The 13,615-nt window shown below is 38.5% G+C and overlaps 1 protein-coding gene across 1 annotated transcript in view; it reads right to left on the minus strand.

Moving 5' to 3' along the window:
* The window catches only part of LOC150088471 (uncharacterized), a 410,148-nt gene that overhangs the window by 190,427 nt on the left and 206,106 nt on the right, over positions 1 to 13,615 (minus strand). The window contains exon 4 of the mRNA XM_090369533.1: positions 8,462 to 8,834. Coding sequence (XP_090225659.1) covers positions 8,462 to 8,834 — 373 coding nt within the window. The remainder of the gene's footprint in view (positions 1 to 8,461; positions 8,835 to 13,615) is intronic.

The following is a 13,615-nucleotide window of genomic DNA, read 5'->3' on the forward strand; positions in this document are numbered from 1 at the left end:
TAAAGGAACACTGTCACATTAAAAATAATATAAAAGCATGCAATAAAAAATGTAGTAAACTTGAAATAAAAATGAAAAAATTAAAATAAAAATGGATGAAATATGATAAAGCCAAAATGTTTATATTTTATAACCAAAGAATTGAATTAAGCTTTAATGTATAAAATGTTTAAGTCAACTTCTCCATTCCACTTACTTTGCTGCTGCATTGTACTGCCATTTGATAATACTGCTATTTGAAATCCTTATAGCAAAGTTTTTAATGATACTGATAGTCATTCCATCCAATTTTTACATTTGCTTTCCATCTTTTTTTATGTGCTAAACATACCAAACCAGTTGCCAGGAGTAACAGTTTTCAATGATATGTTCTCAGAAACAATGTAACCATTCATTTGAATCCAGAAATATTCAACTGGACTGAGCTTGTAATGACATGGCAGTAAATGAAGGACCTTATGGCTAGCAAAAGCTGAAGGTGGTGCCTATATAGTATGCAGAAAACTGATAATTTCCTAAATTATGTGTCCAGTAATTCTGGTTTAAGGTGATCAGAACAGAATGATAAAGTTTTGAAGCTAACTAGACTTGTATATCAGCTTTCCATGTTTCTTTTTATTGAAATACTTTTAAGATGGTCATAATGGCATTGTCTAATAGAATCACACTGTTTGGCTGAATGTTGATCATTATATTTTCTTGAAACCATTTCTCAAAATGTAAAAGTGTCCATTTCAACATGACAATCATCAGATCCACTTCTTTTCTGAAAATGCACCAGAAACAAAGTTCAATTCAATTCTGTCATGAAGGTGGAAGATCAAACCAAAGTATTGATCTTCCACCTTCATCTGAAGGAGTATTGACACCTATGGATAATCCCAGTAGCATAGCCAGGATTTTATGTCAGCAGATACATTCACAAAAAAAGGTGGCAATTGCCTAATGCTAAAAAGTGCCATAATACCAGATTTTGGCATCAGGGGATACAATGTACTTGCTGACCCTACCCTGGCTATGCCATTAGATAATCCTCATGAAAATGCATTTCCACTATCTGTAATAGTTGAGTCTTGCAATACCTTGTTTATTGTATGAACAGCACAACTGCAAGTAGTAAACCTCTTCCTGTCAAGTTTCTTTTTTTAATAGTCTACAGATATTTCTGCCTACAAATGATGATACAACCTATTTAATTAAAGTGCATACATGCATATACAGTTGTGTTTAATATGAATCCAAAGTAATTCAAATTCAGTGAAATGTCCAGAGGCCAAAATTAGGAAGTTCTTCATCATTTATTTCCTTTGTTACTTTTGTTACACTTGAAATTTCATTCCTTCAGGAGAAATTAAGCACTTCAGACAAATAGCAAAAAAAGTAAAGTCATCACACCGCCAAGAAGGTCCACCTATTCCATTTAACAAAAATGGAACATAGGTAGTCCTAGAACTCAAGATTTCTTTAGTAATGCAATTTAAGATTTGCAACAAAACAAAAAATTGAAATGTATGCTTACCACTATATGAAAGCAGCTTTCAGTAAAGCAAATGTAGTGGTGGTAGTTGTTTGTTTAAGGGCTTTACGGCGCAAGGACATAATGCACCTAACTATGGTGATGTTAAATACATAGTTTATGTATATAAATGTTATTGAAGTTCATACTGTGTTGTACAGTTGTATTCGTTTAAGGAATGAAAAGATTTTGGCCATGTGTGGCGTATCTGCCAGGAATACTGAAATACAGCAATATATTAATACAGGAATACAGCAATACTGAAAGGAATGTTTGGACTGGAAAAAGAGGTAAACATAGCTTGTCAGTCACTACCATATTTGGGACAATCCATGAGTAAATGTTGGAAAGTGAGCTGGGTGTTGCAGTTTGTACACAGTGGTGAGTCGCATGCAAATAAAGATGTGTCAGGTGCATATGGCCTATCCATAATAGGGCTAATAAGACTTCATGTCGGTTCTCACATATACTAGATCTCCATGGTTTTAGATATTTTTTTATGCCAAGTAGCTTATTGTTGCCTTGATTCTGCCAGATATGTTGCCATTGTTCAAGGCATAGTTTCATTATAATGTACTTTTAGTCAGATGCAGGTGTAGTGAAGGAGTGGTCTATAGGATCAGTAGCAGTTTTGGCAGCTAGGTGGGCCTGTTCATTTCCAGAAATTCCTTTTCAATTTTAGATCCATATCTGTAGATTGGTGTGTACTGGCCATGCTGGGTTCTCAGTGTGTGGCATGTATTTGTAGCATGTTCTGTTGAGACATGGTGTGTTTTCCCCAAGCTGTGAATGAAAAGTCACACAGCAGTATATGATACATCCATGGTGGGATTGCATGAGAGGCAGTAGGCTGTATCTTACTCAGGTCAATTTGCCAGTCAGCTTCTAGTGAGTGAAGATGTATCCCGGTTGGTGGATTTATAGATGGGTAGGCTCTATAAAGGTTTTTCCATTTAGGAGAGAAAACACCGTTCCAAGTGATGTGGTTTGGATGCCCTTTGAGTTTTGCGGCATAATTTAATAAAATCATTTGTCTGCATAGCTGCAAGGGTGTTTCATGTGCTTCAGCATATAGGCTCTGATCCGGTGATGTATGGTACGTCCCCCACTGCAAGATGAAGAGCACTATGGTGTACAGGATCAAGCTTCTTAAGACAGTTAATCCAGAGCATTTTTATATGATCAAGGAAAGTGAGTTTTTGGTTGAATATCACACCAAGAAAGCGGACACTAGAGACCACTGGTATGACTTGATTTTCTAGTCTAAGTTCCAGATGTTGGTGTAGGCTATGCTTTCTACAGAAGTATATCCCAACAGTTTTTTGGTGTGAGAGATGAAATGCATTGTTTTGGGACCATTTAGCTATTTTGCAGTCGGTACTAATGTGTGCAGTGGATCCACATGTGGCACAGGCAGCTACTCCTCTGCAGACTGTCTGTGAGTGCCCAAACTTCTGGCACTTATAGCAGCATAATGGGTTTGGGAAATACGGTTTAACTTGGCAGTTAAGATAGCCTGCATTTATCACTGTTGGTGGCTTGGGATTGTCAAAAGTAAGTATTATGTTCTGTGTAGGAAATACCTCTACTCTCTCAGATAGTGACTGGAGGGAGTCTGAATAGTGTGTATGCGGGGGAGCATTGTCGAGGCCACGTTATGTCAAGGATCTGGGTATATTCTTACCATGTGTACGCCATATCCACAAATTTCATTACTTCATACAGCATGTCCCACCCAATTTTTCTTACTATTGAATACACCATGAATTGTCAAACTAATAGAGCAAGCTTATCTGCAAAAAGATCTAAACCTCACAAACACTTCCTAATTCATTTCACAAATATACGTGGTCTCAATTCTAATCTCAACGATGTCCATTTCCACTTGCAGTCTGCAAAACCCCATGTACTTTTTCTGACAGAATCTCAGTTATCAGTTGATTCAACTACTGCTCATCTCAGATGCCCAAATTATTCGCTGTATGTTTCCTTTTTCCGCAAAGGTGGTACTTGTGAATATGTCCGTTCTGATATTCCCTGTCAGAGACTTGGCAATTTGGAATCTCCTCTCTTTGATCTTCTCTGGCTTAAAATCTCTCTACCTCATTGTGTCAAATTCATCTGTTGTCTCTACCGTTCTCCCAACTCAACTAATCACTTGGAGCTGTTTCACTTCCTCTCTTTGCAACTTGACTTTCTCCAGTCCAACTTTCCTAATAGTGAGGTAATTTTCCTTGGTGATTTTAATGTTCACAACTCCTGCTGGCTTCCGTTATCTAGTCACACCGACTCACCTGGTCGAGATGCTGAGGCTTTTGCAATTTCTAATGACCTGAGGCGCCTCCGTAGCCAGGTGGGAAGTAGCAGCAGTGCGTAGCACACGCTTCTTGATTAGACCGGGGTTCGAGCCCGTCACCACCAAATACGAAGGATACGGAAAGGTCAGGGAATGACCACCGCATATCCTGGACCAATATGGCCTTAGTTGCTAATGCTCCTAAAAAAAAAAAAAAACCAAATAAATAAATAAATCTAATGACCTTGTGCAGATTGTTCATTTACCTATAAGAATACCAGATAATCCTAACCATGCAGCCAACAAGCTTGATCTTTCTCACAAACAACCCTTCTAAGTATATGGTCAAAGTGAGTGGTCCTTTAGGTACCTCAGATCAAAGCTTCGTGTTTGTCTCTTTTCTAATGGAGCCTTTATCTCATGGCTATTCCCAACCTCGTATTGTTTGGCATTACAAGAATGCAAAATGGAATAACCTGTGAGATTTATTTTCTTCTTTTCCTTGGTCAGACTACTGTTTCAAAACTTCTGATGTCAACATTTGCTCAGATCATATCAGTAAAATTATTCTTGTAGGAATGGAATCTTTTATTCCACACTCCACTTTAAAATCTCGTCCTTTATCTTAACCTTGATTTTCCAATAAATGTGCTAAGGCTGTTCAAGAGAATAACGTTGCATATTGTAATTGGCTTGTTTCCAATTACGATATGCAACGTTCTTCTCTTGAACAGCCTTAGCACAACTTCAGTTTCATTTTCTGCCTACACCAAAGCTCGCAACAATTGTAAAGCAGTCATTAATCGGTCCAAACTAGATTTCAAATAGGCTAAGAGTAGAAAACTTGCTTCTTGTCCTAATGGTAGTCGAGGGTTCTGGTCTCTTGCCAAAACTATTGGCCGCAACTTTTGCCCATCTCTGCTCCCACCCCTGTCAAAATCAGATGGTTCTGTTGTCATTTCAGCCAAGGATACAGCTGACCTGCTAGCATCCCATTTTTCTTCCAACTCATGTATTAATGATCTTGGTAAAACACCTCCCACCATTCCCAACACGCTCCATTCAATGCCTCCTGTGGTCTTCCATCAAAAAAAATACCCCCGGGGACTCACATCTGGTGAGTATGGGCTTGGCACACCCAGGGTCCTGAGCTGGTTATCATCATCCTTCTCTTTCTTGGTGATTCCTTTCTACTTCTCTCTCTCTCTCTCTTTCTCTCTCTCTCTCTCTCTCTCTCTCTCAGGGTAACTTGGGAATTTTTTTTTGCTGGTGCAGTATAAGCCTCAGGCTTCCTTGCACCATATGGCTAATAATAATAATCATAATAATAAAAGGATGTCAGAAGGATTTTGACGAATCTTGATAATAAGAAAGCTCCAGGTCCTGATGGTATTTCTCCACTTGTTCTCAAAACCTGTGTTCCTTAACTTACTCCGGTTCTTTGCCACCTTTTTTTTCACTTTCTTATTCCAAAGGTGTTTTTCCTTCTGCTTGGAAATTTGCTCATATCCAGCCAGTTCCTAAAAAGGGTGACAAGTCCCTCCCACCCAATTATCGTCCCATTGCAATTACTTCTACTCTATCTAATGTAATGGAGAAATCAACTAACTGCCAACTCTTAAACTACCTAGGCGCCTTCGTAGCCAGGTGGGAAGGAGCAGCAGTGCGCAGCACACGCTTCTTGATTAGACCGGGGTTCGAGCCCGTCACCACCAAATACGGAGGATGCGGAAAGGTCAAGGAATGACCACCGCATATCACGGAGCAATATGGCCTTAGTTGCTAATGCTCCTAAAAAAAAACAAACAAACAAACAATCTTAAACTACCTAGAAACCTTCCGTCTGATCAACGATCGCCAATATGGATTCCGTCCGTGTTGATCCACTGATGATATTCTGGCTTGTGTTACCCATTTATGGACAAATTTAATGGAAACATTTGGTGAAACACATGCAGTTGCTCTTGACATCCCAAAGGCTTTCGATCGTGTTTGACATAAAGGTTTTTTAAACAAGCTTCCATCTTATGGTTTGCCAATTTTTTGTAATTGGTTATCCAGTTTTCTCTCTGATCGCTCACTGAGGGTGATGGTAGATGGCTCTCTGTCTTCTAACTTCTCCACTAATGCTGGTGTCCTCCAAGGTTCAGTTCTTTCCCCCACTCTTTTCCTCTTGTATATTAATGACCTTCTTCCATTGACTGGAAATCCTATCCATAATTTTGCCGATGATAGCACATTGCATTCCATTTTGAGAAACCTTACCCTGATCAATCAGCTTCAACTTCTCGAATATCCGCTCCCAATTCCTTAAATGCCGATACCCAGGTAATTCTCCAGTGGGACAAAGACAACTTAGTTGATTTCAATCCTTCTAAAACTCAGTCTTGTCTTATATCTCTCAAAAAGGATTCTTCTGCTCCTATGCTTATCTTTGGTGACACTTCGATTTCTAGGCAAAATGATATATCTCTTTTGGGGATTACCCTGACTTCTAATCTCTCTTGGCACAAGCACATTACAAATATTGCTTCCTTTGCATCTAAAAAAGTTGGTTTTCTCTTTCACTCTAGGCATTACTTTTCTTCCAAACAGCTGTTCACTCTGTACAAATCGCAAATCCATTCTACCATGGGATATTGTTCCCACATCTGGGTCGGTGCCTCCAAAACCTCTCTTAGGCTTCTAGATTCCATTCAGAAGGGGGCAGTTAGGTTAATTAATGACTCTTCTCTAACAGAGTCTCTCTCATAGACTTACTGTTTTTGCTGCATGCCTTTTCTACAGATACTTCCATGGGCACTGTTCTTCTGAATTGGCTTCTATAATTCCCGCTCTCTCTTTCAAAACAGTCCAAACACATGCTGCCACCAGTCAACATCCATTTACTGTCCAACTTCAAACTCACAGAAACAACTTTTCATCTTCCTCATTTATTCATTCAACTGCCATTTTCTGGAACAACCTTCCTTCATACGTATTTCCTGAAAATTACAGCCTACAGAAGTTCAAGTCTAATGTCAACAAATATCTTTCGTCTTCTCAACCTCCAACCCAAGCACGGTACTAAGTACTATAGGTTCTAATTTTTTTTTTTGTTAGTTGTTGGCGCATCAGCTTCTATGGCCATATTGCACCTCCCAAAGTTTTTGCATTTTACTCTGATCGAAGCCTGAGGCAGGAATTGAACCCGCGACCTTTGGGTTGCCAGGCAGGCACTTTACCTACCTGGCTAGTCCGGTCGGCATAGGTTCTAATACCTCTCGTGTTTGGAGTTTTCATATAAAAAAAAAAAAAAAAAACTAGTTTGCCGTCTTACTTTGTCATAATTCTTCTGACATTAATGATTCCTTGGTCATGTAATTCTTGTTTTAGTTCTTCATCTGACATGTTCATTAGATCCCATTCAGTGATGCCACCTCTCTATGTGTTCAGGGAAATGTGTGGTGAAACGGTGACAGAAGTTCCACCAAATTTTTCAGTTTTCGTAGTTGCTCAGACTGTCGAGCAGTGACAACTTCAACTAGTAGGTCTCCTGATCTTAGACGATGAACTGTTTTGGGAGTACCTATTTTGCTTTCTAGGCATTTTTGCACTAGGAATGTAGAGAATTTCAGACTCCTCTTGTTCTCGCCTTGCCAGGGTTTCTTCTGTGCACCCAGTGTTTTTTTGGTTTTATGAACTTCTTGCTACATTTCGCCCTAGAAGGGAGACTTATTCTCCTCCAGGTTACCGGCCCCGCCACGTGCAAGCAGGAGCAGTGCCACCTTTGTGACCAAGCGGTAGTGGGTTAGTAGTAATATGCAAAATAAAAGGAAAAAAGAAAGAAGGTTACTTTTCCTCCTGTTCAAGTAAAATGATTTCTTTACTGAAGCTTATTTAATTGATTGTTAGTGTAATGCTGTAAATAAAGAAGATTTTATTTATTCAAGAGAGCGCACAAATTCACTGGCAAAAATACTTGATCATAAAATCGCTTGGCACCTGGGGCCTGTAGTGGTAGTCATCCCAGCTCTAATTCTCTGGACAGTCACAATACAAACTGGATATTTTGCAAATATGTCTTAAGATTATATTTGATTCTCCAATACTTTCAGCTTTAACTTTGGATTACATATTAATTATTACTTATTTTGTTTGACACAATAACTTAACAAGTGTACCAAATGCTGTGAATGAACCTTTACTCTAGTTACCATGTCAATATGTGCAAAAGCTTATTACACATCCAAACATGTCTTATAATTTTATTTATACTGAATGCCAAAATTTTAACATTCTTTTCTTAATAAATAATTATCATCACAATTAAATTTACATATATTACCACCATTGCTTATTTTAATATATCTCTGCAAACAACAAAATTTATATTAACCACATTATCCAGAACCACCTCATTTCACCACTTCTGTAGCCTGTAAGGGTACTTTTGGTTGCTGTTGCAAAGTACAGACAGTATCTATTCTGAACTTCATCTATGATGATTCATAGTTTGCCACCTACAGGTGGCCAGATTGATACACTTTAATTATAATCAATATGTATTTCATATATAGGGAGTATTCAAAAATTAGTTTTTAAATGAAAAGAAATTTTTCACAATTATTCCAACCAGTGTCATTAGTTAGTTTATAAAAGAACGCTACCTTAAGTGGTACATATTGTGTGGCTCTCTGACCGTATTCATTAAGTGGAGTCTGGATCTGTGAACAGTGCCTGTGTCGAGCTGCTGGAAAAGAAAACATTCCAAGAGAACAAGTGCGTCTTCGTCGTCGACTAGGTGTTGATCGCTTTCCTGTATCTGAAGATGATGAAGACTGCTTTCCAAGGGAAGATGGCTTATGGAATTTAATTGCATAACCATCTGAACTAGAATCTGAATGATGAACAATATTTGGAAGACTTCCAAGACTATATCTGTGACTTGATCTACATGGCAATGTACTATTTAATAAAAATGGAACAGGTGGACCTTCCAGGTTTGAAGAATTCTTTGGTAATATGGTTGAAGATTTGCAGCTAAACAAAAAAATTGAAATTAGCTCTGTATTACATTTAAAAATATCAAAATATATTCAATAATAATCTGGATTATTTCAAAATCCAAATACTATTTATTAAAAGAAAAAAAATTAATGCACTACCAAATTGGAAAGCAAGTTGCTGGGGATTTCAGGAACTGCTGGGAGTCATGAAACAAGTAAATACATGGGCTGTGTTAGAGTAACTAAGTTTTTTTTTTTTTTTAGTTGTTGGCGCATCAGCTTCTGTGGCCATATTGCACCTCTCAAAGTTTTTGCATTTTCTACTTTGATCCAAGCCTGAGGCGGGATTTGAACCCACAATCTTTGGGTTGCCAGCAGGCACTTTACTCACCCGGCTAGCCCGGTCGGCGTAACTAAGAGTAAAACAGGTGCATGTATACTTGCATGTACACGAATGCTAGGAGTATAGTAAATAAATTTGATGAATTTGAAGTGCTGGTCAAGACATTAAAGGTGGATATTGTTGGGATATCAGAGATGAGGTGTCACACAGATATTATCCCCAGGGGCTCACATCTGGTGAATATGGGCTTGGCACACCCAGGGTCCTGAGCTGGATATCATCATTCTTTCCCTTCTTGGTGATTCCTTTCTACTTCTCTCTCTGTCTCTCAGGGTAATAGGGAATTTGTTTTTTTTTTGGCCGGTGCAGCATAAGCCTCAGGCTTCCTTGCACCATATGGCTAATAATAATAATAATAATAATAATAATAATAATAAGGAATGCAAAATTGGAATTTGGGGAGTACAATGTTTACAGAAAGGATAGACGGGATAGGAAAGGAGGAGGGTTTATGCTGTTAGTTAAGAAACACAAAATCTAAGGAAGTGCATCCAGTTTACATAGATGGACAGTGCAATGTTGAGTCAGTTTGGTGTGACATAAGCGCTGGGAAAGCAAAAATGAGGGCAGGAGTTTGATATAGGAATAATGATTCTGATGAGTTGTTCTGGTGTTCTGATTTAATGACACATAGGCTGCTAGGGCCATATTGTGTCTTTCTAATGGTTAATAGGAAATGTTTACATTATTGCAATACCTGTTATATTTTATGATATATTCTAATGTTATTTAGGAAGGTAAACAGTTCTTTCTTATTAGTGTCATCTCCAAGAATCTGCAATAATGTTAGTGATGAATGTGCATTAGCACATGATTTAAAGCTGTTTCAGTGGATATTGAGAAGGTGAGGACAGTCCACTAATAAGTGATGAATAGTCAGCTGCACATGACATGATGTGCATTGAGGAGTGCTGTCATTCATTAATAGATAAAGGAGTGCCAGGCAAGTATGCCCACTTCTTAGCCTTCCTAGAATTACTTCTTCTCATCTGCTTTTCCGGAAACTGGACAGCCACAGCTTTGGATCCGGTTTTATTCGGTAAAGTTTGTTTCCTGGATAACCTCTCCAGATTATTGACCAGCTATTGTAACATGCTTTAAGGATGATGGGTTTGAAATCAGTATATGGAACTTGACAAGTCTGTAAAATAGAAGTATCTGGTTGTTTAGCTGAAAGATCTGCTTTTTCACTTACTTCTATATCAGAATGCCCTGGGATCCAGCAGAATGTCACAGTTTGGTTTGACTCATTACATGCAGGTAATTTAGAGTGGATTTGTTTTATTACATGGTGAGAGGAGTTGGTATTACTATTTATAGAAGAGACAGCACTGAGTGGTCAGTGTATATTAAAGCAGCCGGAATTAGATGTTTAATAATGTGATCCAGAGCTATGTTTATAGCATAAAACTCAGCAGTGAAGATACTGCATTCTGTTGGTAATGAGACAGAATTGGTAAATGACGGGAATATTACCGTAGCACCTACTTGGGTCTCAGTTTTTGATCCATCTGTATAGCATTCACAGGCCTCCGAATGAGAAAGAGTAAGCTGCATGTAACTGTGAGATATTGGAGGGAGATAAGGTGTTCTTTCCCCCACTGTTGAAAATAGTCATCATATATTGCACAGATATTTGTCCAGGGTGGATCTGGTGGTGTCATATCCTGAAATATATAACTGATATTCCATGATTGAGTCAGTTCCTTAAATCTAAGTGGAGCAGGTCAGTTTTCATTTGGTTTACTATTGTAAAATGACTCCCATTCGGTTTTGTATAGACATCTCCAACTAGAGTGAGAGGGAAGACTGCGAATTTTTGCACCATACAGCAGAAGTAATGTTTTTCTGTGAAGATGTAAGGGAGATTTCATGGGCTTTGATGTAAAGACTCTGAACTGGGGAGGTTCTGAAAGCCCCTAGAGCAACTCTCAGAGGACTGTGCTAGATGGTGTTTAATCGCTCTAAAGTACTTTTTCTTGCAGAGTCATACACTGGAGAACCATAGTCCAAACGAGACCTGATGAATAAGGGTATGTCGATCAGCGTCCCATGACAAGGATGGCACATACAGGAGGATATTCAACTTCTTCAAACAAATAATTCAAAGACAGGTCACATGTGCTTGAAAGTTCAGTTTCCTATCTAGTATCAGGCCTTGAAATTGGACAGTGTAAGCAAGAGGAACTGGCATGTTATTTATCTTTAGCTCTGGATCAGGATGAAGTGATTGAAATTTGCAGAAATAAGTGGTAGTGGCTTTCTCTTCAGCAAGATGGTATCCATTGCATAAGGTCCAGAATTGAATTCTGGTTAGAGCAATTTATAGCTGTCTTTTGATCATATTCATATTTGGAGATTGGCAGGATATGGTGAGGTCGTCAGCATACATGTATACTTCAATCATTTTTGGAAGCTCTTCCAATATAATGTTGACCCTAATCACAAATAGGGTTGGACTCAATATGGACCCCTGTAGGACACCCTCTTTTTGAATGTGAGATGCTGACAGCATGTTTTGATATCGGACTTGAAATGTGCGTAATTTTAAAAAGTTCTAAATTATTAAAGGGCGGTAGCCTCTCAGTCCTAACTGATGCATATCTTTAATGATACCATGATGCCATGTAGTGTCAAATGCTTTATAAATATCCAGGTTGATCATCACTAGACATTGTCTCCTGACGAAGGTGTTATGAATGTTGGATTCAATTTTTACAAGTAAATCGAGAGTGGACCTGTTTTTATGGAAGCCATATTGGTGATCAGAAAGGAGATTTTCGTAGTCTAGAATCCAGGTGAGCCTCTTATGCACCATCCTTTCAAATATTTTGCCCAAACAGCTTGTCAATGATACAGGTCTAAAATTCTGAATTTGAGATGGATCTTTGCTGGGTTTTGGTATAGCCAAAATATAGGAATAACCAAGAGAGCAGGTATGTATTTTCTAAAAAGATCCAGTTGTAAAAGAGCAATAATATGCATAGATTGGCTTCACAGATGCTTCAGCATACTGTAGTGAATGCTGTCTGGTCTTGCTGCACTAGATGGAGATTTGCTCAAGGATTCTTTCAGCTCAGTGTAAGTAAAGGGCTAGTTATACGGAAGTGAGCGACTAGTTGAAAAATTCAATTTAATACATTCTTCATCAGTTTTAATGTGTTGAAAGGAGGTCGCATAAGAGGAAGAGGTGGAAATATTCTGCTAAAGCATTTGCAATATCAAATGCCCATTCCATTGTATTATTGGAGACTGCATTTGTGGAAATTCCAAGAAGTACAGGCTTCAGGGCATGACACGACCCGTGTTTGAATTGAACTTATAATAGGAAAATGGTCACTGTGGAATGGATCATTAAGCACCACCAACCATTCCATGCTTGGAAAAAGAGATGCTGAACAGATGGATAAGTCTATGGTAGATGTTGTACATGTAGGTAGTTGAATATGAGTTGGAGAGTTAGTGTTTAATACAGTCAGATTATGGTTACCTAGGAATGTTTCAATTAATCGGCCTCTCCTATCCATGGTGGAAGATCCCTGCAATGGATGGTGACCGTTGAAATCACTGAGTAAACAGACAGGAGGTGGCAGTTGTGTTAACAGGTTGTCAAGTTCAGTCTGGGAACAAGATTAATTAGGTGGTATATAAACAGATGCAAGGGTTAATGATATTCCCACTGCCATCCGAACTGCTACAACTTCTAAGGAGGTTTCTAGTTGGAAATGTCTTGATGGTATGGTAGTTTTGACAAGAATACCTACCCTTCCACAAGGAGAAGAGTCAAAATCCCTGTCTTGACTAAACATAGTATAGTTTTTGAATTTCAGTGAAACTTTTGGTGATAAAAATGTTTCCTGTAAGCATACACCTATTGCATTAGTTTGTATGAGTAAATCATTCAGGTCATCTATATTACTGTGTAATCCTCTGCAGTTCCATTGTAGGAATTTGTTCATTGGTTGGGTTTATTTGAGGAAGATTGATCTGACTGTTTTTTCTGAGAAGGTTTTTGTCTACCTAGTTTTGATTTTTCATTTCTGGAAAAGGTTGGGCATCCTGTGTCCATGATATCATTGGCATGTAATTCTTGTGCTGTGTCATCATCCTCTGACCAAACCTCCATTTCCATGTTGCTATAGTGTGGTTTCACTTTCTTCTGGTTTTCAACACTAACAGATTTTGTTGTTTTGGATGAGGCTGAGATAGCATCAATTGGGATACTGATTGGTGTGTTGCTGGTTTTACTGACTGTAGATTTTTTATTGCATGTTAGCACAGTTTTGGCCCAGGTGGCAAAGGAAATGTTTGGTTCTGTGGAGGCATCTGTTTGAGTTGCAGCTGACTGGCTGTTTTTAGTGACCGATGCACATGATCGGCTAGGCATGGTTAATAGTATTTGTTTCCTTGCT

Source organism: Mastigoproctus giganteus, chromosome 3 (genome assembly GCF_048544385.1).
Source record: "Mastigoproctus giganteus isolate SK-2022 chromosome 3, ASM4854438v1, whole genome shotgun sequence".
In the NCBI taxonomy this organism is placed as follows: Eukaryota; Metazoa; Arthropoda; class Arachnida; order Uropygi; family Thelyphonidae; genus Mastigoproctus; species Mastigoproctus giganteus.